This window comes from Ambystoma mexicanum, chromosome 3p, assembly GCF_040938575.1.
Source record: "Ambystoma mexicanum isolate Mex_15411 chromosome 3p, UKY_AmexF1_1, whole genome shotgun sequence".
NCBI lineage: Eukaryota > Metazoa > Chordata > Amphibia > Caudata > Ambystomatidae > Ambystoma > Ambystoma mexicanum.
Genome location: NC_090925.1, coordinates 252,738,681 through 252,763,394, shown reverse-complemented (window position 1 = coordinate 252,763,394; position 24,714 = coordinate 252,738,681). Strand labels below are relative to the sequence as shown.

Genomic DNA, 24,714 nt, shown 5'->3' with positions numbered 1-24,714 from the left:
ATGAGGGCGGCTTGGAAGTCTTCTAATGGGCCAGGAGGGCGATAGACAATATGAGCGTTAATGGTACAGTTGGGGGAGAGGATAATTTTGACTTGGAGGTAATCATAGTTGCTGTGTAGGGGTTTTTCTACCTTTCTAATACTATAGCAGTCCTTAGCGATGATTGCGACCCCTCCACCTTTAGAGGGGCGATCTTGTCTGGTGATGGAGTATCCAGAAGGGAGTGCCAGGGAGAGCGCAGGGCCAGAGGCATCGTGCAGCCATGTTTCTGATATCATGAGCAGGTCAAGGTCATGGGTGGTTATGAGGTCGTGAATGTCTAGAGCGTGGGCGCTGATGGATCTAGCATTGATCATGGCGCATTTGAGGTGGGGTTCTGTGACGACTAGGGAGGGGTATGTGGGAGGAGAGGGTGAGGTGATGGGCGTGGTCAGTGTGGAGCAGGGGGCTCCAGTGGTGTTGTGGTGGACGGCAGTAGAGGAGTTGGATATAATATATTTAGCACTGAAGGGCGCAGTTTTAGAAGTGGTGGGCACAGGTGAGATCACATTTGGCACAATAGCATTCACAATGGGGGTAGAAGAATTGCATATCACACATTTTGCACTGGGGGGCGCAGTTTTGGGAGTGGTGGGCACAGGTGAGATCACATTTGGCACAATAGCATTCACAATGGGGGTAGAAGAATTGCATATCACACATTTTGCACTGGGGGCGCGGTTTTGGGAGTGGTGGGCACAGGTGAGATCACATTTGGCACAATAGCATTCACAAAGGGGGTAGAAGAATTGCATATCACGCATTTTGCACTGGGGGGCGCGGTTTTGGGAGTGGTGGGCACAGGTGAGATCACATTTGGCACAATAGCATTCACAATGGGGGTAGAAGAATTGCATATCAAGCATTTTGCACTGGGGGGCGCAGTTTTGGGAGTGGTGGGCACAGGTGAGATCACATTTGGCACAATAGCATTCACAATGGGGGTAGAAGAATTGCATATCACACATTTTGCACTGGGGGGCGCAGTTTTGGGAGTGGTAGGCACAGGTGAGATCACATTTGGCACAATAGCATTCACAATGGGGTAGAAGAATTGCATATCACACATTTTGCACTGGGGGCGCAGTTTTGGGAGTGGTGGGCACAGGTGAGATCACATTTGGCACAATAGCATTCACAAAGGGGGTAGAAGAATTGCATATCACACATTTTGCACTGGGGGGCGCAGTTTTGGGAGTGGTGGGCACAGGTGAGATCACATTTGGCACAATAGCATTCACAAAGGGGGTAGAAGAATTGCATATCACACATTTTGCACTGGGGGGCGCAGTTTTGGGAGTGGTGGGCACAGGTGAGATCACATTTGGCACAATAGCATTCACAATGAGGGTAGAAGAATTGCATATCACACATTTTGCACTGGGGGGCGCAGTTTCAGTGGTGGTGGGCACGGATGGGGAGAAATTGCAGGTAGAGGTGGAACAATTAGGGGTGAGGTGGAGTGTATCATTTGCTACTGGATAGGGGGTAATTGAGAAGGCTTTAGGCTTTGTGGTTAACCGCCTGGGTATGGCCATGTAAGTGGGTGGGTTGGGTTGCGAGATACGGGAGCATAGCCGCGCATTGCGGATGTTAGAGGGAAGGGGATTGGAGCTGATGGTGGGCTCTATAGTGCGAGCACGTTGTCTGGAGCTCCTGGTGGCCAAGTCTTGGTGTAGGAGGAGGCAGTGGGCAAGCTCCTTACCTCTGTGATGTTGCATAGTATCGTGGCAAATGGCAGCCGAGCAGCGAAGAGCTGCAAAGAGGAGTGCAGGCCTTGTCCTCTGGCCTTCTCCTCGCGGCTTCGCCTGGCGGTGAGCCCCGTCTCCCTTTATGGTGGGGGGGGGGTGGAGCCGGCAGGGCGGGAAGCCGTATCAGGCTGCGGGCTGCGGGCAGGAAGCGGCGTCGTTTCGGCGCGTAATTCAAAAGATGCTTTGTCGGCGGTGATCATGCCTTCCAAGGTGGAGGCCTTCGCAATGTGCGCGAGATCAGCTGGAGCTCCATAAAGCAGATGGAATTCTGCTGCTAGCTGATCGAGCACAGGTGATGGAGGCACTCACAGCGGAGCTGCAAAGAGGAGTGCAGGCCTTGTCCTCTGGCCTTCTCCTCGCGGCTTCGCCTGGCGGTGAGCCCCGTCTCCCTTTATGGTGGGGGGGGTGGAGCCGGCAGGGCGGGAAGCCGTATCAGGCTGCGGGCGGGAAGCGGCATCGTTTCGGCGCGTAATTCAAAAGATGCTTTGTCGGCAGTGATCATGCCTTCCAAGGCGGAGGCCTTCGCAATGTGCGCGAGATCAGCTGGAGCTCCGTAAAGCAGATGGAATTCTGCTGCCAGCTGATCGAGCACAGCTGATGGAGGCACTCACAGCGGAGCTGCAAAGAGGAGTGCAGGCCTTGTCCTCTGGCCTTCTCCTCGCGGCTTCGCCTGGCGGTGAGCCCCGTCTCCCTTTATGGTGGGGGGGGGTGGAGCCGGCAGGGCGGGAAGCCGTATCAGGCTGCGGGCTGCGGGCGGGAAGCGGCGTCGTTTCGGCGCGTAATTCAAAAGATGCTTTGTCGGCGGTGATCATGCCTTCCAAGGCGGAGGCCTTCGCAATGTGCGCGAGATCAGCTGGAGCTCCGTAAAGCAGATGGAATTCTGCTGCCAGCTGATCGAGCACAGCTGATGGAGGCACTCGCAGCGGAGCTGCAAAGAGGAGTGCAGGCCTTGTCCACTGGCCTTCTCCTCGCGGCTTCGGCTGGCGGTGAGCCCCGTCTCCCCTTATGGTGGGGGGGTGGAGCCGGCAGGGCGGGAAGCCGTATCAGGCTGCGGGCGGGAAGCGGCGTCGTTTCGGCGCGTAATTCAAAAGATGCTTTGTCGGCGGTGATCATGCCTTCCAAGGCGGAGGCCTTCGCAATGTGCGCGAGATCAGCTGGAGCTCCGTAAAGCAGATGGAATTCTGCTGCCAGCTGATCAGAGGAGTGCAGGCCTTGTCCTCTGGCCTTCTCCTCGCGGCTGTAAGAACTTGCAAAGCCCAAGAACTTACTTCCTTTACAAATGAAGGCATCAGCAAATCTCAGACAGCTTGGACCTGGTGGGAGACCATTTCTAACACATGGGCAAAATGACAAACCCCTGAAATTCAACCAGATGTGTAAAATTAACTCTCGTCTAATTTCTATAAACCCTGTCCAAAAGGACTCTGGTGTTGTATGAGGGTCTGCGAAAAGACAAGGCTATGGATATGATCACAAACACATTCAGTTCTTGTTAAGTGAAACAGGAGCGGTTGGCTTCTTACCCCAATGATTTCCTGGGGCCCTGCGACTCAACAGATCACATTGACTCTGATGCATACACTCACCCCACGGGAAAAAAGGGATGGGGACCAGATAAACTCAGCCTCCACAGATTTCAGCTTCCAGGACTGACAGACAGAAGGGGAAATCATCAGTAGACCTGCTGAATCTTAGCTGCTACTTTCATCTCTCCCACAGAATTGTATTTACTTGATCATCTTTGTCGGACAGCCTGCACATGCTTGGGACTCGGAATTATCTCTTGAATTCTGACTTCTTGGATTAACTTGCCAAGTCCCTTTCTTCTTATTGTTAATTTTTGGCATTATGATGCACACATCTTTTGTTTCTTTAAGTTTTTTCATTTTGTAGATTGGAACTGTACCCAATGCTGGCTTTAGATTCCTTTCCGAACGCCTTACCTAGAACTGGAACCTTCCTTCTCTAACAATTATCTGAACTGTTTATCCTTACACGCTCAGGGGTATTTAACTCCTCATTCTGTAGCGAGTCCTGTTCCAGCGATACATGGGCAAGCTGATTTGGAAGGGATGTCTCTGTGGGTCCAAGTTTAGGGGCACAATCTGTTTGGGAACACACTCAAAGAGAAACTGACCACAAATAAATTTGTGATTACCTGGCTGCTGACAGTTTATACATTAATTCAGATTGAGTTAGTTCAGCATGCTAAACCTGCAGGATGCTCTAGAGGGAGAAAACCAGTGTTTGTTGGATACATCTCTTTTACCCTTTGGGTGAAAGGTCATTTATGAAGCCATATATAATCATGGCTTCAACTTGTCTCTAAGGGGAGTGCAGTGGAAGCCAAGACTAGATTTGTCCGGATGCATGGATTCCTATGGGGAATTGACATCCGTAATGTTTGCCCCTCAAGGAGACTGGACAATTTTGAATATGGCGAGAACCAGTCAATGTGTATCTGTGATGTGTTTGATTGGATTCCCCCATCCTATCGAATGGAAGCAAAGTTTGTACTCACCTCCCAATATTGCTAAATAACCAGGGGGATTGCGCCATTACTTTGTTTAACTCTGGGGCATGACCAGAAGCACAGGAAGATAAAGCCAACCTGAAGAAACTTGAAATTAAGCTCTGCTTCTACAACATGCAAAGACTAGTCTGACAACAGCTAAGCTCTGCCTGTGTATGAGGACACCAGACTTGAAGAGACTAGAGAGAATCAAAGGGTAAGTGCTTCCTTCCAGTAATCCTACAGTAAAAGCTAAGTTAATACTGTATAGGTGGTATCTGACTCCAGAACGGATGCACAAAATGAATCTGCAGCTATCCCCCCAATGCTGGCGCTGTGGGACAACTCCAGGCTCGTTTATTCACACGTGGGGGGTGCCCTGAGATCCAAGGGTTCTGAGGGAAAGTAGCAGTTCAGTAGTTTGCAGTCTTCCAACTGTGTTTTTTGCATGTGGGAGGACCCACATAACGTGTGGCGGGAGCGTGGCGGCGAGCAGAGCTGCGAGATAAGGTGGAGACAGTCTGCAGCAGTCCGCTGCAGCGGGGAAATCAGGGGACTAAATGAAGTCCCATCAACGAAAAGACAAGTCGGACAAGGCGGAAATGCTGCAGCAGGATCGGGGAACAACCAAAAGTGCTGCCTACACCCACAGGGATGTCGACCCGGGCTCTTCCCCACGGCGTCTGAGAAGCCGCAAGCAGCCCTCTGAAGCCGACGTTGTCTCTCCACCAGCCACCGGTGGTAAGAATGGGACTCCTGAACCTGCCATGACATTTACCCCAATCAAACTGGCCTGCAACGCTACTGGTCTCGCGCCCCCGTGCGTCGGCAGTATGGCGGCACCAACATCTACAACCGGGGCCTCTTCTCTCTTCTTCGAACTGTCCAGCTCTCCACACATCGCTAAGGCGAGCGAGGTTCCGGCGGGAGGTGACGGAGGGCGCCTCCAGCAGGACTCTGCGCGGGAGCTGGACCTCGACTAAGTGAGTGAGTTTAACTCAGCCCCGCCACCACATGAGGGTTGGGGTCCGGAACCCCAAAAAAAATTAATGAAACGGACAAGAACGAGACCGGCAAGGTCCTCAAACTGAAAGAACCAACGCCCAAAGTACTTTCAGAAAACCCAAGGCATCTTCTTACTCCTGACTCACATGTCCCAGACAAGGACAATTTGGGACATAACAAAGAAGACGGAACCCTGAGGGCAGTAAAGGCTACAAGAGTGGATCCCCAAGACTGCATAAAAAAAGTATGCACTTCCACTTCTACCAATAACAAGGATGGCCTTGCATCCCGAACTGACTTAGTAGTTTATTCAGATGATGAGAGGCAAAGTGACCTGGATAAAACTACGGAGGACGACGGCACAGAAGAGCCTCAGTCCCCAACAAGTGACTAAACTGATAATGCTGGGAAACAAACTTCACAAAAAAAAAGTGTAACAAGCTAAGACAAAACCAAACAGATCAAAGCATGAAATACAATTCCTGAAAACAAGTACATGAAAACCCCCAGCTAAAAAAAAACATTAAAAGCCCAGTGCAAGAAAGTGGTAACTTCCAAATTTCTGCCAAACCCACTATTGTCATGTCCACTAAAAGATTTCTTTACTAAACAACAGAAACGCAAGTTGGATGTAGACACAGAAGTATCTGATGCTGAAATGTTAGAGGTCATACAGGATATACACCCCTGCAAACAAATCACGCAAAACAGACACACCAGCTGAGCTCTCAATAACCTGCCCGCAAACAGCTTTAATACCAGGCTCGGCAGGCACAAGCAGAGCAACTGACAAAAGACCATTAGTTAAGGGGGCTGAACTTGCAGGCGGGCACGACAATAAGACACCAGCCCAGACATTTCACACAGCCAAAACGAAGTGCAAAAAGGGACTTCTAGTGAAAATACCAGCAGCCTTGACATCCCGGTTCATTCAAATACCAGCTCAGACGGAAAAAAAACGCCCATCATAGTAGACAGGTCTTCTCGATCAAAACCAACTGACTCCGAAATGGACCTCGGGGCCAAAAACAATCAGTATGACTGGACAAAAGCTCATTTGAGCACAGGCAGAGAACCTAAAGTAACAGAGAAAAGGGGTTTCACCACTTCAGAGCCCCCAAAAAACGGGAAACCATCAGTTGTTGAGGTGGCAGAAGCAGAACAGGACCTCAATTACTCTGACGAGATATTGACATTCGACACACCACGGCCACAAAGGCACCCAGCCACCATTAACACTTCCCCAAAAAACAGAAGATTGAGCGAAATATCTATAGCGCCGCAAAACGACTTGCCAACAAAAAAAGCAGATATGCTAACAATTATGTCGGCCATAACAATCGCCTTGGCACCATTCTGTAAATTATACGAATCGATCAACAACTCGCTACAAAACAATACCTCTTTACTTAGCACCATGAACACCAAATTGACGTTTCTTGAGGTCTACATAACCGCGATGGAAGCAAGAAACAGCATCCACTCTGGAGAAAAAAAACACAACCAGCAAAAATAACGAGAGGTGGTTAAGTAAATAATACTTCTATAGGAACGCCACAAGCAAAAGAAAAAAAAGACAGCGTTCAATTCATTAGGAGGCACAACAGAAAGAGAAACAACACAGATACAAGAACCGACAAAAAAACAACAGGCTATATTGAAATTAGCAGCCGCAGCGATCAGACCTAAAATCACAAGTACCCAAGGGAAGGACCAAGTAGGATCCCAGGGTACGAATGACAAGGGTTGACCATCTGAAGACGAAGCTAGGGACCCACAGAGGCCTCTCAACGTGGTAAACCTGGCTATCTCTCCCAAAACGGCAGAATAATTTTTGGCATCCTCAGACTTGAACATAACTCAACAATGGGACTCAGGAGCTGGGGAATCTGTGAGCAAGGGCGCGACAGCAAAAGAAGAAAGAAAAACAGGGACATCAGATACCGTAGATCAGTACCACTAGACTACAATGCAAAACAAAAGGCGGTCAGCCCATAACAAAGCGCCTAGAAGGCCTGCGCTTAAAGATCCAAACTCGAAATTAAGAAACGTGCCCAAACTGATTTTCGAATGAATAGAGAGGGGAATCAGACGAACACCCCTCTAGCACATAAAGCCCAAAAATGTACGAAGGACACAAACCACTGCTCAAAGAAAGATGAAAAATTGGAAGGGCTACTACGGATCCTCAAAATAGAGCAAGCAGTAAATAACGAGGGACACATGGTCCTAAACAGAAAAACAGTACTAAAAAGTACGAGTAAGACACACTCACTGAGAAAAATTAAGACGGAGGACCTGGCACTCGTTGAACCTTACCATGCCCTCTGAGAAATTACCCCAGAAGCTTACACTGACATTAAACATCTGGGCTTCATGTTAACGGAAGTTCAAGACAAAGTAACCAATACTGATAACCAGCAAAGAACCAATCGAAATGGAGCACCGTAAGCATTGATACATATCAAGAACGGAAGAACTGTACAGAACTAATCGGATAAGCAACAACTTTGGATCCAAAGAAACTTACAGCCACAAACCAACCAGGGAACAGAATGAAAGACATTCTCGTCACAGGTCCCAGAACAAGGACAGGAGGCACAGGGCTAATGAGACACCTATGAGACACAAGAGCTCTCCCCGCTTCCACACAACAAGAAGCAAACACGACGGGTCGCCAAACCAACAGGCACCCAGGCATCATGTTGAAGCTTTAGAAGAAAGAAATGGCAAATCAAGAGGTGAGAAGCAACAGAGCTGCACAAATGAGAAATCTTCCACAGGTCCGTGGATATGGTTTAAATCAGCTCTTAGTAATATGGGGACAAATAGCAACAAGTGGCGTCCTCAGTACCTTCGATCGCAGGATCCCAACTAACTTTGGACGCCAACACTAGAGAAGGTTTCACCCTCGGCTCCTGGAACACGAGAGGACACACACCTAACGACCACTGGGGACGTTGACTTAGGAGATTATGATATTCTCTGTCTACAAGAAACATGATGGACAGAAAAACCATCTTTGGACGGCTTTATGGTTGAAATATCTCCCGCAGCAAAAGGACTACTGGGTCGCCCATCATCGGGCCTGTTGACTGCAATTCGTATAGGATCGGGATTAACACCAATCGTAAAACTGGAAGAATCCTACAAAATGCTGGTGACCCTAACATCATGGGCTCAGAAAACATCAGGCTCGGATAGACTAATTTATTCAAGGTTAGCGATCATCAACACTTACTGGAATCCCCAACGAATAACAAATAAAGCTTTTCGTGCGAAGGCGGCAAGCATGATCGACAAAATATACGTCGAATACGAAAACATTGATATTATCATATGTGGCGACTCGAACGCCAAATGCGAAGAACCCTGGAAGAGTACCGATGGACAATGCCTTCAGACAGCATCGAAAGAAAGAGGCAAGGCATGGATGACTAACAACTTCCAAAAACCTCCACAACGTCACTAGCCTTTTTCCTAATCAAAAAATTCAGCCAACCTGAGAAGGCCTTAACGGAAAGGCGACACTGGATTACATTTTTGTAAGCCAGGGACTCCAAGCTAACATACAGACTTTTGACGTACTAAGAACCAACTACAGTGATCATAATCTGCTCCTCTTCTTATGGCGGGGAAATCGCCCAGTAAAACAGAACTACAATCATAACGTATCAGTAAACAAACAACAAACCCGACTTCGCATGTCAATAGCAGACGTAAGCGAGATAAACGCCAAATGTAATCCACTAGCAGTAAAGAAGACCCTGATGCAAACAGAATCGAGACCAAACTACCAACCACTTCTTCTGGCGTACAAAAAAAGGCTGGCAGGACACAAAGACACCGGGGACAAATTCAAACACATGTATGACAAGGCTGTTGTCGAAAAAAGAAGACGGATACGGAAATTGAAGAGAAAGGCAAAAAAAGGTTAACAAAGCCGAATCATGGTCGACATTCGGAAAAGAATCAAAGGCCTATACCAGATGGACAAAATATCACAGACCTGCATTATAGGAACAGGATTCGGAGGAAATGCTGAGAGTATTAAGTACAAAAAAATCTTGAGATTTCTGGGCTCTTATCAAAAAAACACAGACAACGGACGACATCTCGAACTCAGTATCCGAAGAAAAGTAGATAACTCATTTTGCATCTCTCTTCGATTTCCCAGCACATGGCACCCAAACACTCCAACGGGAAACAGCATCAACTTGGGCTGACGTGACAGATCCTGAGGGGATCGAAAACGTGATAGTCAAACTAAAAACTCCAGAGCCCCGGGCCCGGATGGCTTTATTAACATTGACTTGAAGCAATCACCTGGTGAATGGGCAGCCATAATAAGCAAAATCTTCGGGCATTGTGGAAAAACAAAAATGATCCCCGAGACCTGGCAACAAGCAACAGTCGTCCCCATTTCCAAAAAGGGAAGTGAGAAAATCCAGAGAGCTACAGACCAATAGCGCTCCTCGATATTATCGGGAAGATCTATGCTACCTTTTTGCTGAATTTGTTACGGAAATGGGCTAACAACGCACCCTGCACAGACATCTTTCAAACGGGCTTCAAGTTTAATGGAGGCAAATCCGTGAACATCATACTGTTGAATATTCTAAAATCAAAAGTGAAGGCAGGGGCTCCTAAAGTCTACCTGCCGTTTATCGACTTATCCAAAGCTTTTGACAAAGTCGACCGCACAAAACTTTGGTCTAAATTAGAAGCCTGGGACTGCCCAATTTCAATCTTAGACCCCGTGATCGCTCTGCACTCAAACACAAAGATATGTGTACGACTGAACCGCCAAGGGACTCTGTCAGATGAAATTTCAACACACAGAGGAGTGAAACAAGGCTGCCCTCTAGCCCCAGCTCTTTTCACCGCCTTCCTAGGAGATTACCAATAGGCTGAAGCAAAAATCAGAGCGTTCCCGCCGAAAATTGGGACTACACCAATCTCAAGAATACTATACGCTGATGACCTGATTCTAATAGATCACACCCAAATCGGTCTACAGTGTAAATTGATCAACATCGAATGTTACATTGAAGACAATAATTTGGAAATCAATAAAAACAAAAAAAAAGTTTTGATCTTGGACAACACACAGTCAAAGAGCACAAGTAGCAAGAAACAGAATTGGTTCCTGGAACAATCCAAACTTGAAATAGTGTCCCATTACAAATACCTGGGTGTGACCATCGATGGTTCAAATCAAGAGACTATGATGCAGAGAACATTATGGGACAAAGCTAAGCAGCTAACGGCACAAATAAGATCGGTCGATATCAAATTTGGAAGATTCTCGTTGCTGCCAGCTATCCAAATCTATAAAACAAAAGCTGTCCCTTCGCTCATATATGGAATGGACGCAACCCTCACCATGCCCACTTCAATTTGGACAAAGCTAGAAGGCATGATATGGAAGTCAGTGCTGGACGTGCCCAAATCGACGTCTATGATTGCAATTAGGCGCGAGTTAGGCCTTCTATCTTTAGCCACTTCCATTGACCAAGTTTCCATCCAACTCTACAGAAAAATGTTGCTTCAAGACTCCCTACAATTTAGAAAGTCATAGCAGAAGAAATCAAAAGCGAGGGCTGCAAAACACTAAACAAATGGGTCACCCACCAAAAAGCAAACCTGAGAGCTGTTGCATGTACAGAACAAGATCTGAAAACCAACCCACAAAGGGTAAAAACAAAAATGGAATACAAAGATTGGATTGACACCAACGATAAAGAAAATGTGAACAAACTCCTAGTGGACCTTCCTACAACATTCAACAAGGTAAAAACTCCCATGAATTACTGCATTAAATTCCTGAACAAATCACTATGGAAAACATTCATGAAAGCCAGACTCAATCTCTTAATGACCCACGTAATTTTGGCAATAAGATCTACTTCCGGGTCCAACGAATGCCGTCTCTGTAAAATCCGAAACATTAAGACATCTGGTAATGTCATGCCCAAAAATGAGGCAATACAGATTTGTGTACCTCCAGCCCTTACTCACAGGATCCGCAGTCATAGATGAAGACATGGTCTGGAACCAACTGATTTCAGGAGAAACCACAAGATTGTCCTTGGCAACCGTAAAAATGGTGGACTTGGCGCTAAAAACTATCAACAGTCAAAGGACCGAGCAAGAACAAAATCCTAAACTCAGTCACAAATAACTGCGGTCTTCCGAGTTCGCCTTAATCGAGCAAAGGTGTCCCTCCCTATATTTAGACCGTTATCTTTGCTCTTATTTGATGAAGAAGAATGATCAAGATTCTTATCTCAGCGTTGCTGGGAAGTTTGATGCTGTGATGTACTGACGGTGCGTCATACCCTTGATTCGATACAAAACCAATCTTGTAAAAATCACACTTGATTAAACACAAGTAATTTAAAAAAAAACTTTAAAAAAAAGTAGTCGCCCAAATTAAAGAGATCTGCGGATTCGAGTTGGAACTCGACCCCTTGGTGTTGCTATTGGGCAACGAAGACTCTCAGGGCCTTTAAAAACGGAACGCTAGGGGTTCGCATTTGGTTGCTCACCTCTTAGTGGCCGGAGAGCGGCCATAGCAAAACACTGGAATGGCCAGGGACATTAAGGAATGGTGGGCACAAGTTTGGTATGTGGCAGCCATGAGCAAAATTGACAGGGCAATGCAGTGGTGGATGTCGCAATACTTAGCCGACTGGTCCTCAGTTATGTGAGCGGGCAGGATAATCCCAACATTCATCACAAGCCCCATGAAATGTCATCATTCTCACTGTTATTGATTCTGGACGGTGACTTGCATCATGGGGAATGGGCGCCGGAAGTCACCACATTTTGTATTTGGAAGAGTTCCTTATATGTGTTCTAATCAATGAGTATTTTTGCATCACATTTCAATTTTTATGTTTTATGTTTCCTTGTGTTTATTTTAGTTTCTAATGTTCTTTACTTTCATTGCAAGACACAGACTTTCATAGCTGTTTGGGTTACGTCAAAACATTGGTGATTGTTGTACTATGCAAAGTGCCTAATAAAGTTTGAAAGGTTAATAAAAAATGTAAAAAATCATAAAGGTTCCTTAATCCCAGCAAAGCCATGCTGCATACCCCAAAGTGAACAAAGACCACCACCACAACTATTTTTGCTAGTAACATAACAACCAAGGATCATCATTACAAATCCATAAAACTATCTGGAATTTGACCATTTTGTAGCAACACTGAAGTCTATTGCTTACCTGCACTCTAACTGCAGGAACACAGCCATATCACTTGTTAGTTGAAGCATACTGCCTATGAGCAGAACAGCTGCACCATAACCCAGCTTTGAAACATTACTGTTCTTCTGGCATAGCAGCTTGTCAAGTGGGTCAGTCATTGCCCTGCTACCTGCAGGAACTCACTGTAGCCGCAGGAAAAAAAAAATCTCTGAAGAACTGCAGAGCAGCGTTGCCACTAATGAACCATAACTTTTAAAATAAAGTTTGGCAGTGATCGTCAGCCTACTGCATTGGCATATGCGACTTAGTCATTCACGTACCATCTGGCTTATTTTTAACATGGATAGGGTGTACCGTACACATAAGAACTGCATACCATGTAGGCCAACTGAAGCCCCACCACCTCTCCCACTGACTAATATGAGACTGCCCGGGTTGTGTGGATTTTAATATTGTGGTACTGTTGTTGTCCAGAGTAGATAATTCAAGTCTCTGATAATCCCTAAGAGTTTGACAATGTAGGGGACCCAAGGTCAGGACTCCTGAACTTTGAAAGACCTCTACAATTTAAGTTTGCATAGAGTAACCTGCAACTAAGACTTGCACAAAAGATAGTTTTATTTGTACAAGAGCTTTGTGTAGATCATTTCTTATTGAGAATTGGTTCACACTATCCTATCCACCCCTTTGCACTCGTAGTAGTTGCCCTTGATAGTTCACCCATGTCTACTAAGAGACATGGCTGAACTAAGAGCAGGGAATGCATCCTGTTTAGCACTGTGACAGTCCTACTCCACCCTGAACACAGGGAGAAAAGACACTGCCCTATAAGAGCACTCGCTCTGGACTGAAGAGGACATCCAGTATTTCCAGACTCTAAGGTTTTGGGAGCTGCACCCCAAAGAAGTACTAGCAGATGCACGTGCCCGGAGTTCCATGCTCTGGATCGGGCTGTGGAAGGTCTTGATGTAGAGGAGGCAACATTTACACCAGTATGGGTAGGCATTGGCAAGTCTGACACCACCTAAGTTCAAATTCTTCTTGCTGCTTAGATGCAATGATCTCTGCCTCTTAGCGAAGCTAAAGGTGGTTTTTGCTAGGGACACCACTAAGATTCCTGTGCAGAGTTGACAGTGACTTATTCAATGAAAATGTTTCCAAATGGGCCAGGCTGGGTCTATGAGGGTCAGCTGCCGAGAACTGCTTACCCTGTTGTATATATTGCATGAACCCAGTTGTCAGTAGCATGAAGGGAAAACAGAGATGGGCAATATGGTGCAAAAATAGTCAAAAATGGGAAAAGTGGAAAAACATTCCCCTTCAAAAAAGGGCTGGCAGCAATCTTAAGGCAAATAGTACAATGTTATGTTATTAATATTTTTAGAGAAGACCTTCACCAATAAATGCATCATGGCGCTAAGGGAGACTAAGAAGAGACAGCTGAACCACACAGTGACTCAAAAAAGAAGGGTCTTAAGATGTCGATGGAACTGCAAAATCGCATGCAGACAAGGCTCGACCGCCCACACGAGAACGTTTGTACCTCGGAACCTGAATGAGAAAGGAATGCTCAGATCTCAAAGCTTGGGTCAGAACATACAGTTGAAATGTCTCCTGAAAGTAATCTGCACCCACCCCATAGAAAGCATGGAGAACAATGCAGAGTGCCTTTCAACCACAATGCAACGACCCACTGGCAGCCAGTGCAACAGACGAAGGACTGGCGAGATGGAGGAGCGTGGAGGAGTATCAGTGGCAACTGTGGCTGCTGAATTCTGCAACACCTGCAGCCTGGTCAAGAGGTATAAAGGCTGAGCTAAATAAAGGTAGTTGCAGTAGTAAATCATTCCTCGAATGGAGGATGACACCACTGGGGCCCGAAGGTGAGCTTGTAGGAAGGCGAGGACTTTCTGAAGGATTTTAATTTTGAAGTAGCCGTTTTTACAGATCATACTAACTTGGGCTGCACGCAGAGGGATGCAGAACATTTACAGCCCAGTACCTTCACCAATGCCATGGAGTCGGAAGTGGGTCCAGTGAAATTGGCCAAAAAGCCTGTGTCCAGAGAGAAGTAGATAAAAAGGGGCCCAACCACCAGAACCTCTGTTTTTCCCGCATTCAGCTTCAGCCAGTTTTGATTCATCCAGCTACCCACCGATTCCAAACAGCCACGCAGATGGTCAGCAGCTGCCACGTCGAGAAGCACACAGATTGGAGTATCATCGGCATACAAGTAGAAGCGGAACCCGTGGGACTGGGTAAGCATGGCCAAGGCTCAATGTAGACGTTAAACAGAGTGGGGGATAAAGCCGAACCTTGGGGGACACCACAAGTGATAGAAATAGAATTAGATTGAAAAGGCTGAAGAGAGAGTGATTGTGAACGGTTCCAAGGAAAGGGCCCAAACCAGGTCAGGATCGAGCCGGAGATGCCAGCACTAGCCTGCCAGTGAAGCAGGGTAGGGTGGTCAATGGTGTCAAGGGCAGCTGATAGATCTAATAAAATCAGAGCCCCAACCCCACCCTGATCGGACAGCTGTGCTCAACAGTCCACGATTGAGACAAGTGCTGACTCACTCCCTTGCCCCGGTCTGAACCCAGACTGGAAAGGATCAAAGAAAGAAGACTTTTTTAAGGAGGCGTAGAGTAGGTAAGAGACCAGAGATTCCAGGAGCTTAATTAGAAAAGGCAGTAGGGAGATAAGACGATAAATAGCAACAAGGGTAGAAGCCAACGATATTTCTTTTTTAGAAGTGGCATCACCAAAGCGTGCTTAAGAACCGAAGAACTAGAGGCAGAGGAGAAGGATTGATTGACTGTGGGAAATAGCAACAATGAGGTGAGGCACATGTGTGGGGTAATGGATGTGATCCAGATGGGGGGGGTGGGCTTACACAAGTGGAGGCATGCTCACAATGGGTGTCCATTCTAAACTTCAAAGTGACCAGGTTATTTAGGAGAAGTTTAAATGGTCAAACAGTTGGATAGATGGAAGACCAGGATGACAAGAGTACAATGAATGAGAAACACTGCCTTGAAGCAGCCACTTTCTGTAGATAAGCATAAATCACCAAATGATCGTTGAAATAAATTATGTCTGCAGAGCATACCCATGTCCCCGTTTTCCATGCCACGGATGTCGGGGCGCCATCGGCAGTCGGTGGGTGCTAAAATAGCTTTCATATCCTTGTCCATCTCATTCAGAGTCACAGCAAAGCTAGTAAAATTGTACATCTGAAAAGGAAAAAGCAATGTAAGTGAGTCCATGTGAACAAATGCTTACCATGGCACTGTACAGGGTGTGTGTTTGCTTGCACAAGAGTTCAGCATAATCATTGCAGTAGAGGACTATTATGTTATCATAGCAAAACAGCAGCCAAAATGTATAAAGCATAGGACAGAATGTGGAGTAATATGTAATGACCACTATACAAGACTCGGGCTTGGCTTATTGGAGGAATACTGAAGGAGCTTCACAGATAAGACCAGTACATGCAAATGTTTTGCAGCTCGGAGCTCATGAGAGGTTTAAAGGCAAAATCTATTGGCAGAAAGGTTTAATAGGAACTCCTGTGTGTCAGATTCCAGCAATCCTTCACACCCCCCCCCATCCACTTAAATGTTCTAATTTTGTGCATATTATTTCACTCTGGTGATAACAGCGTTCCTGGGGAACTTCTCCCGTACAGCTTTTTGCTTTTGATTAACTTTCTGGATACATCAAACAGATCATAAGGCTTGTCAAGATTACTGGGATTATGCGATATGCCATGGCATGTTCTAATGTATTATTTCTAGCAGTTGTCCCTTGCTAGTTCTGCCCTGCTATCTATTTCATCCAAGGTATCCCACTGTACTTTTACCCCACTGTAATATTGCTCCCAGGTGCCCAAAGTGTTTTTGATCTGAGGAGCTCAGCTGCGGTTCTGTCTGGCTGTGATTTTGCTCTTTAATGTTCCAGGGCTATTTGGCCCACTGATTTCCCACCAGTGATTTCACTTCACTGTTGACGAGTACTCACTGCTGCCTGCCCCCACATATCTTTCAGAGTCTTTCTCCATTATGATTCAGGACCCGGCACTCCACACAGTCTATTGCCAGGAATACCAGCCCAGTCATTGGTCCCTCAGGACTTCTCACAATTACTATACCGAATGTGCACCACGATCAAGATTTCAGCAATGCTTAAATATGCTTCAAATGCCCAATCTAGTCTAGTCTCCACCGACTGCTCCCTGTATTAACCCACTCTGATTCTACAGTCCAACACACAATGTGTGTACCAACTAAGCCATCCACACATGACAGTTGAACACGCCTCCCAGCAGACAAACATTAGCATGGTACATCTCCCCTAGAGAATTGGGAAGAGAATAATGCACTTTTTTAATGCAGTTCAAATTTTCTTTGACAACAATTTTTCACAATTTTTTCACAATTTTTCCAATTTAATAGTAACTTTAACTTGGAGCTGTCAGAAAAAATCCTATGACACAAGGATTAAAAGTGATCAGACAAAAAGAAAAACAAGGTGACACCACCTCATAATTACTGATGCCCTCAGTTTTCCCATTAGTGATGAGCTTGCAAAAATTAGCATATAAATATGATCCTGGTTGGTGTTATTTGTATTTTTTCACTCTTTCCTCTTTTTTTGCTTCAATACTTCAAATGGGATATCCTTATCATCAGAGATTACACCAAACAAAGTGTTAAAATTGTAGGTGATGTTTTAATCCACACTCCTATTTTGAAGTTGCACAGAAGTAATTTTGTAGGCAGAAATGAAGACAGCGGTCAAGAAATTGCATTTAGCTTATGTATTTCAGTGATAAACACCATCTTCAGGGCTATGCGAGCTTTAAACAAAATGTTCATAAAACTAAAATGATACATATGATTATTTGGTAATGAATTTCGTGTCCACAAGAGAACACAACAAAACAACACACAAAAAGTCTTGGTCAGCGACTATCCAATAATTAGATCAGTACTGTTGTAAATTCCATTACATTAATTTGTGTCAAAATATAAATGAGGGTAAGACAATTTGTACCTCATTCCACTTTACGTGTGTAACTTGTATTCTAACTCATTCCTGGATGCAGTAACCTAAAAATAAATAATATATATATCTCAGTATAACGCATTCAGATTGTAACTGTTATTTCTCTACGAGTCTATTAACTGCATTCTCTCACCTGCAGTGTAAAGTTAGGTGTCTCCAAGCCGAAGGAAAGCCGCGGGAACGCGCGGTTTCTCTTGGTATTTATTCATAGCCATGACGACCGTACAAGGCGTCATGCTCTGGCTCCAAGGAGCCGGTGCACGTACGCCTCGCGTCCCACCCTCCCATGGCAGCGAGAGGGCGGGAAAAGTTGCCATGGCTACGCAATACTGTTTATGTGTTCTTACATGTGCATTGCTCTTGTAATTATAAATATAATTAGTATTTCCATCACCAAAATGAGTCGGAGTCCCAGTGAACTCGTCACATTACAATATGTATAATTTTCATAATTAAGATCACTGTTACGTGGAATATCCAAACAGTCTGGATATAAGCGATCAGTGTTTGTCTAACAGAATCAAATCATGACAATATATATTTTTATACATTCAGTGTTTTAAAAAAAGGTGGATTCTCCAATATGTCCATATATAAGGGATCAGTGTTTGTCCTAACAGAATCAAACCATTAGTTTATTCAAAACCTACTTTTTATCGCTGGTATACCTCTACATGTATGGAAATTTATGTTGTGCTAAAACACTGGTCATTTCAGTGCCATTATTTTGCGAGGTATACTCAAAGCCCCACATTTCCTCTAATTCTGTGTTATTAAACATAAGACAAGACTGCTGTTCCCATAACTATGTTCTTATGTTCATATTTGACATTCTGCATTCCAAGCCCCTAGCGACACAAGCTGTTAGGCTAGGTACATTCTTGGTAGATTACAGACCATAGTGCCAGATCAGTTTACCCATGCACATGTACTTCCACTCTTTTGCTCACAGCGCTATTATGAAACAATTATGGAAAACACATGTAATTGATCTCTTCATTGAGACCTTTTGGTGTCAATGTACTGTGTTATGAAACATTAGACAAAACTGCTGTTCCCATAACTATGTTCTCATATTCATAATTGAAAATCTGCATTCCAAACCCCTAGCTACAAACCTGTTAGGCTAGGTACATTCTTGGTAAATTATAGACCATAGTACTAGATCAGTTTACCTATGCATATGTACTTCCACTCTCTTGCTCACAGCGCTATTATGAAATAATTATAGGAAACACGTGTATATGATCTCTTTATTGAGACCTTTTGCCAATGTACACAGTCCGACAATCCAAAATGTTTCTCTTTGATCCAGTTTCTTCTGAATATTCTCATATACATCCCTTCTTTCTACTACTCGAGAATCAGAAATCGGATTTGTGCCAGGTTATGCTTTTTCTTGAGCCAATGTCTGGCTACTGCTGAATTAAGGTTATGATTGCGAACACACAGTCTATGCTCGTTCCATCCGATTTTTGCTGTTCTCTTAGATTGTCCTACATAATAAAGTCCACAAGGGCATTTAATCGCATAGTTGATGCTTTGGGTATCGCAGGTAGCATAATGTTGTAATTTGATGCATTCTCCTGTGTAGGGATGGTTGATTGTTTCTCCTTTGAGGATGTACCCACAATTACTACAGTTCAAGCAAGGAAATGTTCCAATCCTTTCTGTTACTTTCTTCTTCATTGGGGGCCTAGTATTAACAAGTCTGTCTTTGAGGTTTTTGCTCCGCTGGTAAGCAAATGTCGGGAAATCCTTAAAAAGATGTTCTACTCGATGGTCACATGTCAGTGTCCTCCAATTTTTCTTAATAATTTACTTAATTCTGCTACTCTGTTTGGAGTAATTAGATACAAAAAACAGTGGTGTTACAGCATTAGGTTTTTCTTTTCTCATCAGTAGATCTTCTCTTTTCTGTTTTTCCACACGTGATTCTGGCATTTTTACTTCATCTGTGGTATACCCACGATCAATAAATGTATCCATTTCTTGCGCTTGGGATGACAGGTAAATCCTCCGTTTGAGTGACCATCTCCAAATTTTCTGGGCAAGCTCAGACAGATTTGGCGAACGAGTGCCCCCTTGTTTGTTTAAGTAAAACATTGCCGTTGTGCTGTCTGTTAGGATCTGCACCGACAGGTTGGATATGAGGGGTTTGAATGCCTGAAGAGTTCTGAAGACTGCCAGAAGTTCTAGCAGATTGATGTGGTTCTGCGCCACTGTGTGAGACCAGAGACCCTGAGCTGTATGGTGCAGGTAGTAGGCTCCCCACACTGCTAGGGAGGCGTCTGTTGTGACAACGACCTGTATCTCTGGATCGTAGAAGGGTTTCCCCTTCGTAAGATTCTCTCTTGTCCATCAGCGAAGACTCTGTACTAGTGTTGGCAAAACGACCACTAGATCGTCCCACTGACCACTTGCTTGAGACTACTGTTTCGCCAACCATTCCTGCATGGGTCGCAGGCGCGCATGGCGTACCAGGTAAATGCAAGATGCCATCATGCCTAGCAAACGCATCGCTTTGCGCACCCTTTTCTGGCGACCGGCCTAATATTGAGGAACTTGCAGCAACAGATTTCAAATTGTTTCCTCTGATGGAAAGGCCAACCCCTCTTGGGCGTTTAGTACAGCTCCTAGGAACTGTTTTGAGGTGCTTGGCACCAGGCTTGATTTTTTCTCGTTGATTGAGAAGCCCAATTTGAAGAGGAGGTTGATGGTTCTTTGGATGTTTAGTGTGCAAATTAAGGGGGTTTCCCCTGTGATGAGCCAGTCGTCTAGGTAAGGGTACACTGGGATTGCCTCCCTGCGAAAGTGCGCCGCCGCCACCACCACCACTGCCAGTACCTTGGTGAATACCCTTGGAGCCGAGGCTATACCGAAGGGCAGCACCTTGAACTGGTAGTGCTGGTTGTCTATCTTGAAACGCAAGAATCTTCTGTGCGCTGGGAACATTGAAATATGAAAATGGGCATCCTTCATATCCAATGTTGCCATGTAATCCCCCTTTTTTTTAGTAGGGGGATAACCTCTTGGCGTGTAGTCACGCAGAATTTTTGTGGCTTGACATACTTGTTTGCAGGGCGCAAGTCTAATACTGGGCGCATTGTAAGATCTTTTTTCGGCACAAGGAAGTAGGTTGAATAAATACCCCTGTTTACCTGGTTGCCCAGGACAAGTTCTATGGCGTCCTTTGCAAGTAGAATGGCGATCTCCTCTAGAAGGATTTTCTGGTGCTCCAACGAGTGTACCTTCTGTCTTGGAGGATGGTCGTGGGGGCGCTCATGTAGTTCTATACAGTATCCTGCGGACACTGTGGACAGCATCCATCTGTCCGAAGTGATCCCTTCCCATGCGTGGGTGAAGGTGGAAAGGCACCCCCCTAATGGGGATCTATGGAAGGGGACCCGAAGCGGAACGTCACTGTTTACTGGGTGGCGGAGCACCTCTGGCGGGGCTGCCTCTACCCTTAGTGCAGCCTCTGCGCTGTCCTCTGGGGAAGGTTTGTGATGCTTGGAACTGGTTGTTGCCCCATGAGGTTCCTCGATTCTGATAGTAATTTGAACCCCTCTGGGAGCTATGGCCGCGAAAGTGAAGAAAATTAGAATTTCCCCTCTGCCCTGAGGGTTTATTTGTAAGTTATCTGAGAGATTTTAGTGTCTCATACTGCTCTTTAGCTGTCTTTAAGACTTCCTCCACTGCCTTGCCGAATAGAACGTTCGGCTCTACCGGAACGTCTATAAGAGTAGCTTGGGTCTCGGGTTTGAACCCTGACTGTTTTAACCATGTGTGACGCTTTATCACAGTACCTGCTGCGATTAGTCTTCCAGCATTATATCCTGCATCAAAGTTGGTTTTTAGAATGCATCCCGATACCGATCTTCCATCAGATGCAAGCTGAGCCAACTGGCTCTTCAGTGGTTCAGGTGCAGAGGATACCAAAGCAGCTACTTGTTCACACTGGTGGCAATTGTAGCTTGCCTAAAGAGTTGTGGTGTTTGCAATTCATGCCTAATAGGCGGAAGTGGAGGCAACTTTTCTGCCGAGAGTATGTAGTTTCGGTTCCATGTGATAATATCGGCGCAAAAATATCGCCATACAAAAATTTCACCATATATTTGCGGCAATATTACCCCATGGAACCTGCGGGGGACACCCCCGCAACCCCCCCATCCATTTACCCCATAAATTATCCCCACCAAAAATATTGCCTATGGCCGTTCCTGACGATCATATGTACGGCGATATTTTTGGTGGGGATAATATTACCCGATACATAGTTTCTTGCTCTCTTTATCAGGAGGTGCTTCCAAAGAAGCCAGTGGTGTACCTGCCCGCTTTCTGGTAAATGTTACTAACAGGGATTCAGGTTTTCATTGTCCTCTAATGTATAGGGGATCAGAAGGTGCAGCACGGAATCGTTTTTTAACTCGCGGATTAACCGCACAAGTAAGATTTGGAGTTACCAATGAGGGGTCAATTCTGCGCTGGACAGACTTTAATATAGGGATGGCCTGAGCAATGGCTCTTTTGTCACCCAGGATCTTTTCCGCAAAATCCCTGTCCTTTTGGACACCCTGTGTGTCAATTTGGAAATGGGCTGCTGCCTTAGCCAGTACCTCGTTGAGGAGTGGCTGATTATCTACCGGTGAGTTATGCACCAGGGGTTCTTTAGGAATTGGGGAACAAAGATTGTAGGCTTCCGCCTCATCCTCCTCCTCCTCCTCCTCCTGGTCCTCCTCATCCCCATAATAAGAGACCACTGCCTGGTCTTCCATCATTTGTGGTTCAGTTGCATCACAATATGACTCGGGATGGAAAGATTCAAAGACCAAAGGGTCTGTGACCAAATCTTGCATCTGGGCATCAGAGCGGGGTCTTTTATTAGGGGGTTGAGAATACTTGGACCCCGAAGGGGCCGAGGAAGCTCGTGTGTTGGTATAACTATGAAAATAATTTGGGTCTTTTTCACAAAAGTCTGCCATAAATGACATTCTTCTCATAACCGTGTCGATATCAGCTGAGCTCCATTGGCTGGATCTAGGGATAACCACGACATCCTCCGTCTCTTCATCCACACCCATGTCGAGAGCAGTGGGAGGGATGACTTTACCCTTAGTGGGAGGATCAGGGACCTTGGACTTTCCTACTGATTTAGGAGCCTTTTGCTTCTCCTTCTGCACATGGTGTTATGAGGGTTTTTTGTGTTGTTTCTCCCCTTCCCATGACTAGAGGAATGTTTCCCAGTGCTTTTAAGGGCTCTGAGGAATCTGACGCCTTACGTCAAGATTCGGAGGCGGTAAATGACACCTCGCGTTGAGATTCGGAGGTGGTTCGAGATTCGGAGGTGGTCTTGGAGGAAGGGCGTCGAATCTCGGGAGTAGACCCTATGTGTTTTGACTGGGGATAGAGGTCGGAATCGTCTTACGACGATCGGCCCTTTGGAAGTATTGGGAGTGCAACACCTTTTCCAACCGCGGACGGTTGGTCTTTGTCATGAGGCGATTGTGAACGAGAACGCCCAGAGGACACAATCGTTGGACCACTCCCTCTGTGTCTTCTGTTGCTGATCGCTCGACACTTGGGTCGAGTCGGGGACGGGGTGCTTAGTGGAAGTTATATGTGTCGCGCTTATGCCGCTGGGTGTTGTCCCCATAACTGAGCCACTGGCCAGTCCTCCGGGGTCAGGGGCTTGCACGTTGGTGTCTGAAGACACCCCTCTGTCCTCACCGTCTGATATTTCAGCGTTGCTGCCATCGCTAAAAGCCCCTTCAGCGTCCATGGCCTCTTGTTGCCTGGCATAGTGGGCCCAGCGTTTAGTGGAGCGGTCCTTAAGTGTTTTCAGCTTGAAGAGCTTACAAGCCCGACAGGTAGCCGCGGGATGGTTTCGTGGGTGACACAAATTGCACGTATTGTGCTCATCTACCTAGGTGAACATCCTTTAAAATTCTGCCCGGAGTACTCTCCATATGTATCAATTTGGCAGCGGGCGGGTATATGTAGGAAATAAATGTGGGAGCCTGTATGACCACCCCCTTCTCTCTCTACTTGTACAGGGCAGAGGCCAGAGGCCTTCCAAGTCCCAAAGTCCGTTGTGGAGTTTCGACGGCTGGTTTCCTCGATCTTCACCAACGTCGATCTTCGGCGTAGGGTGGAAAGAACAGGAAATTTGTACCAATAATTTTAGTATAATTGGCTAATGCCAGGGAACTCCGCAATATGCGTCCGACTGGTATGGCGAAAAAACCAATCTGAGGGTCCTACATGCACGAGGGATCATGGGTACAGTGGATGTCACACTAGGGATAGTATTACTGGCACACCCTAGTTCAACGCCCCTTTTCGAGTTTGGAAAAACAATGCAGCTTCCATTAGATGTCGGCCTATGCACAGCATGTGATCTAAGCAGATTCCACAAGCCTCAGAAATATATATATATTTTTTTTAGATTACTGCTTCCAGGAATGAGTTAGAATACAAGTTACACAGGTGACTGCACAGACAATGGAATGAGGTACAAATTAGCTTCCCCTCATTTATATTTTGACACAACTGAATGTAATGGAATTTACAACAGCACTGATGTAATTACTGGATAGTCGCTGACCAAGACTTTTTTGTGTGTTGTTTTGTTATGCTCTCTTGTGGACACGAAAATCATGACCAAATAATGGTATGTATCATTTTGTTTTATGAAAATTTTGTTTAAAGCTTGCATAGCCCTGAAGATGAAGTTTAGCACTGAAATTCATAAGCTAAATGCAATTTCTTTACCGCTGTGTCTTCGTTTCTGCCTACAAAATTACTTCCATGTAACTTCAAAATAGGAATGTGGATTAAAACATCACCTACGATTTTAACACTTTGTTTGGTGTAATCTCTGATGATAAGAATATCCCATTTGAAGTATTGAAGCAAAAGAAAGAGGAAAGAGTGAAAAATAACGCCAACCAGGATCATAATTATATGCTAATTTTTGCAAGCTCATCACTAATGAGCAAACTGAGAGCGTCAGTAATTATAAGGCGGTGTGACTTTGTTTTTCTTTTTGTCACATCTCCCCTACACAACCCAAAAGAGGCAATGGCTGGAAAGTTTAGAATTAATCTCCACCTCTGGCACCT

General features: G+C 45.6%; 1 protein-coding gene across 5 annotated transcripts in view; it reads right to left on the bottom strand.

Moving 5' to 3' along the window:
• The window catches only part of OSBPL2 (oxysterol binding protein like 2), a 1,093,509-nt gene that overhangs the window by 111,997 nt on the left and 956,798 nt on the right, over positions 1–24,714 (bottom strand). For all 5 annotated transcript variants that reach the window (XM_069650733.1, XM_069650731.1, XM_069650732.1 and 2 more), the window contains one exon: positions 15,633–15,756. In XM_069650733.1, the coding sequence (XP_069506834.1) occupies positions 15,633–15,756 (124 nt within the window). The remainder of the gene's footprint in view (positions 1–15,632; positions 15,757–24,714) is intronic.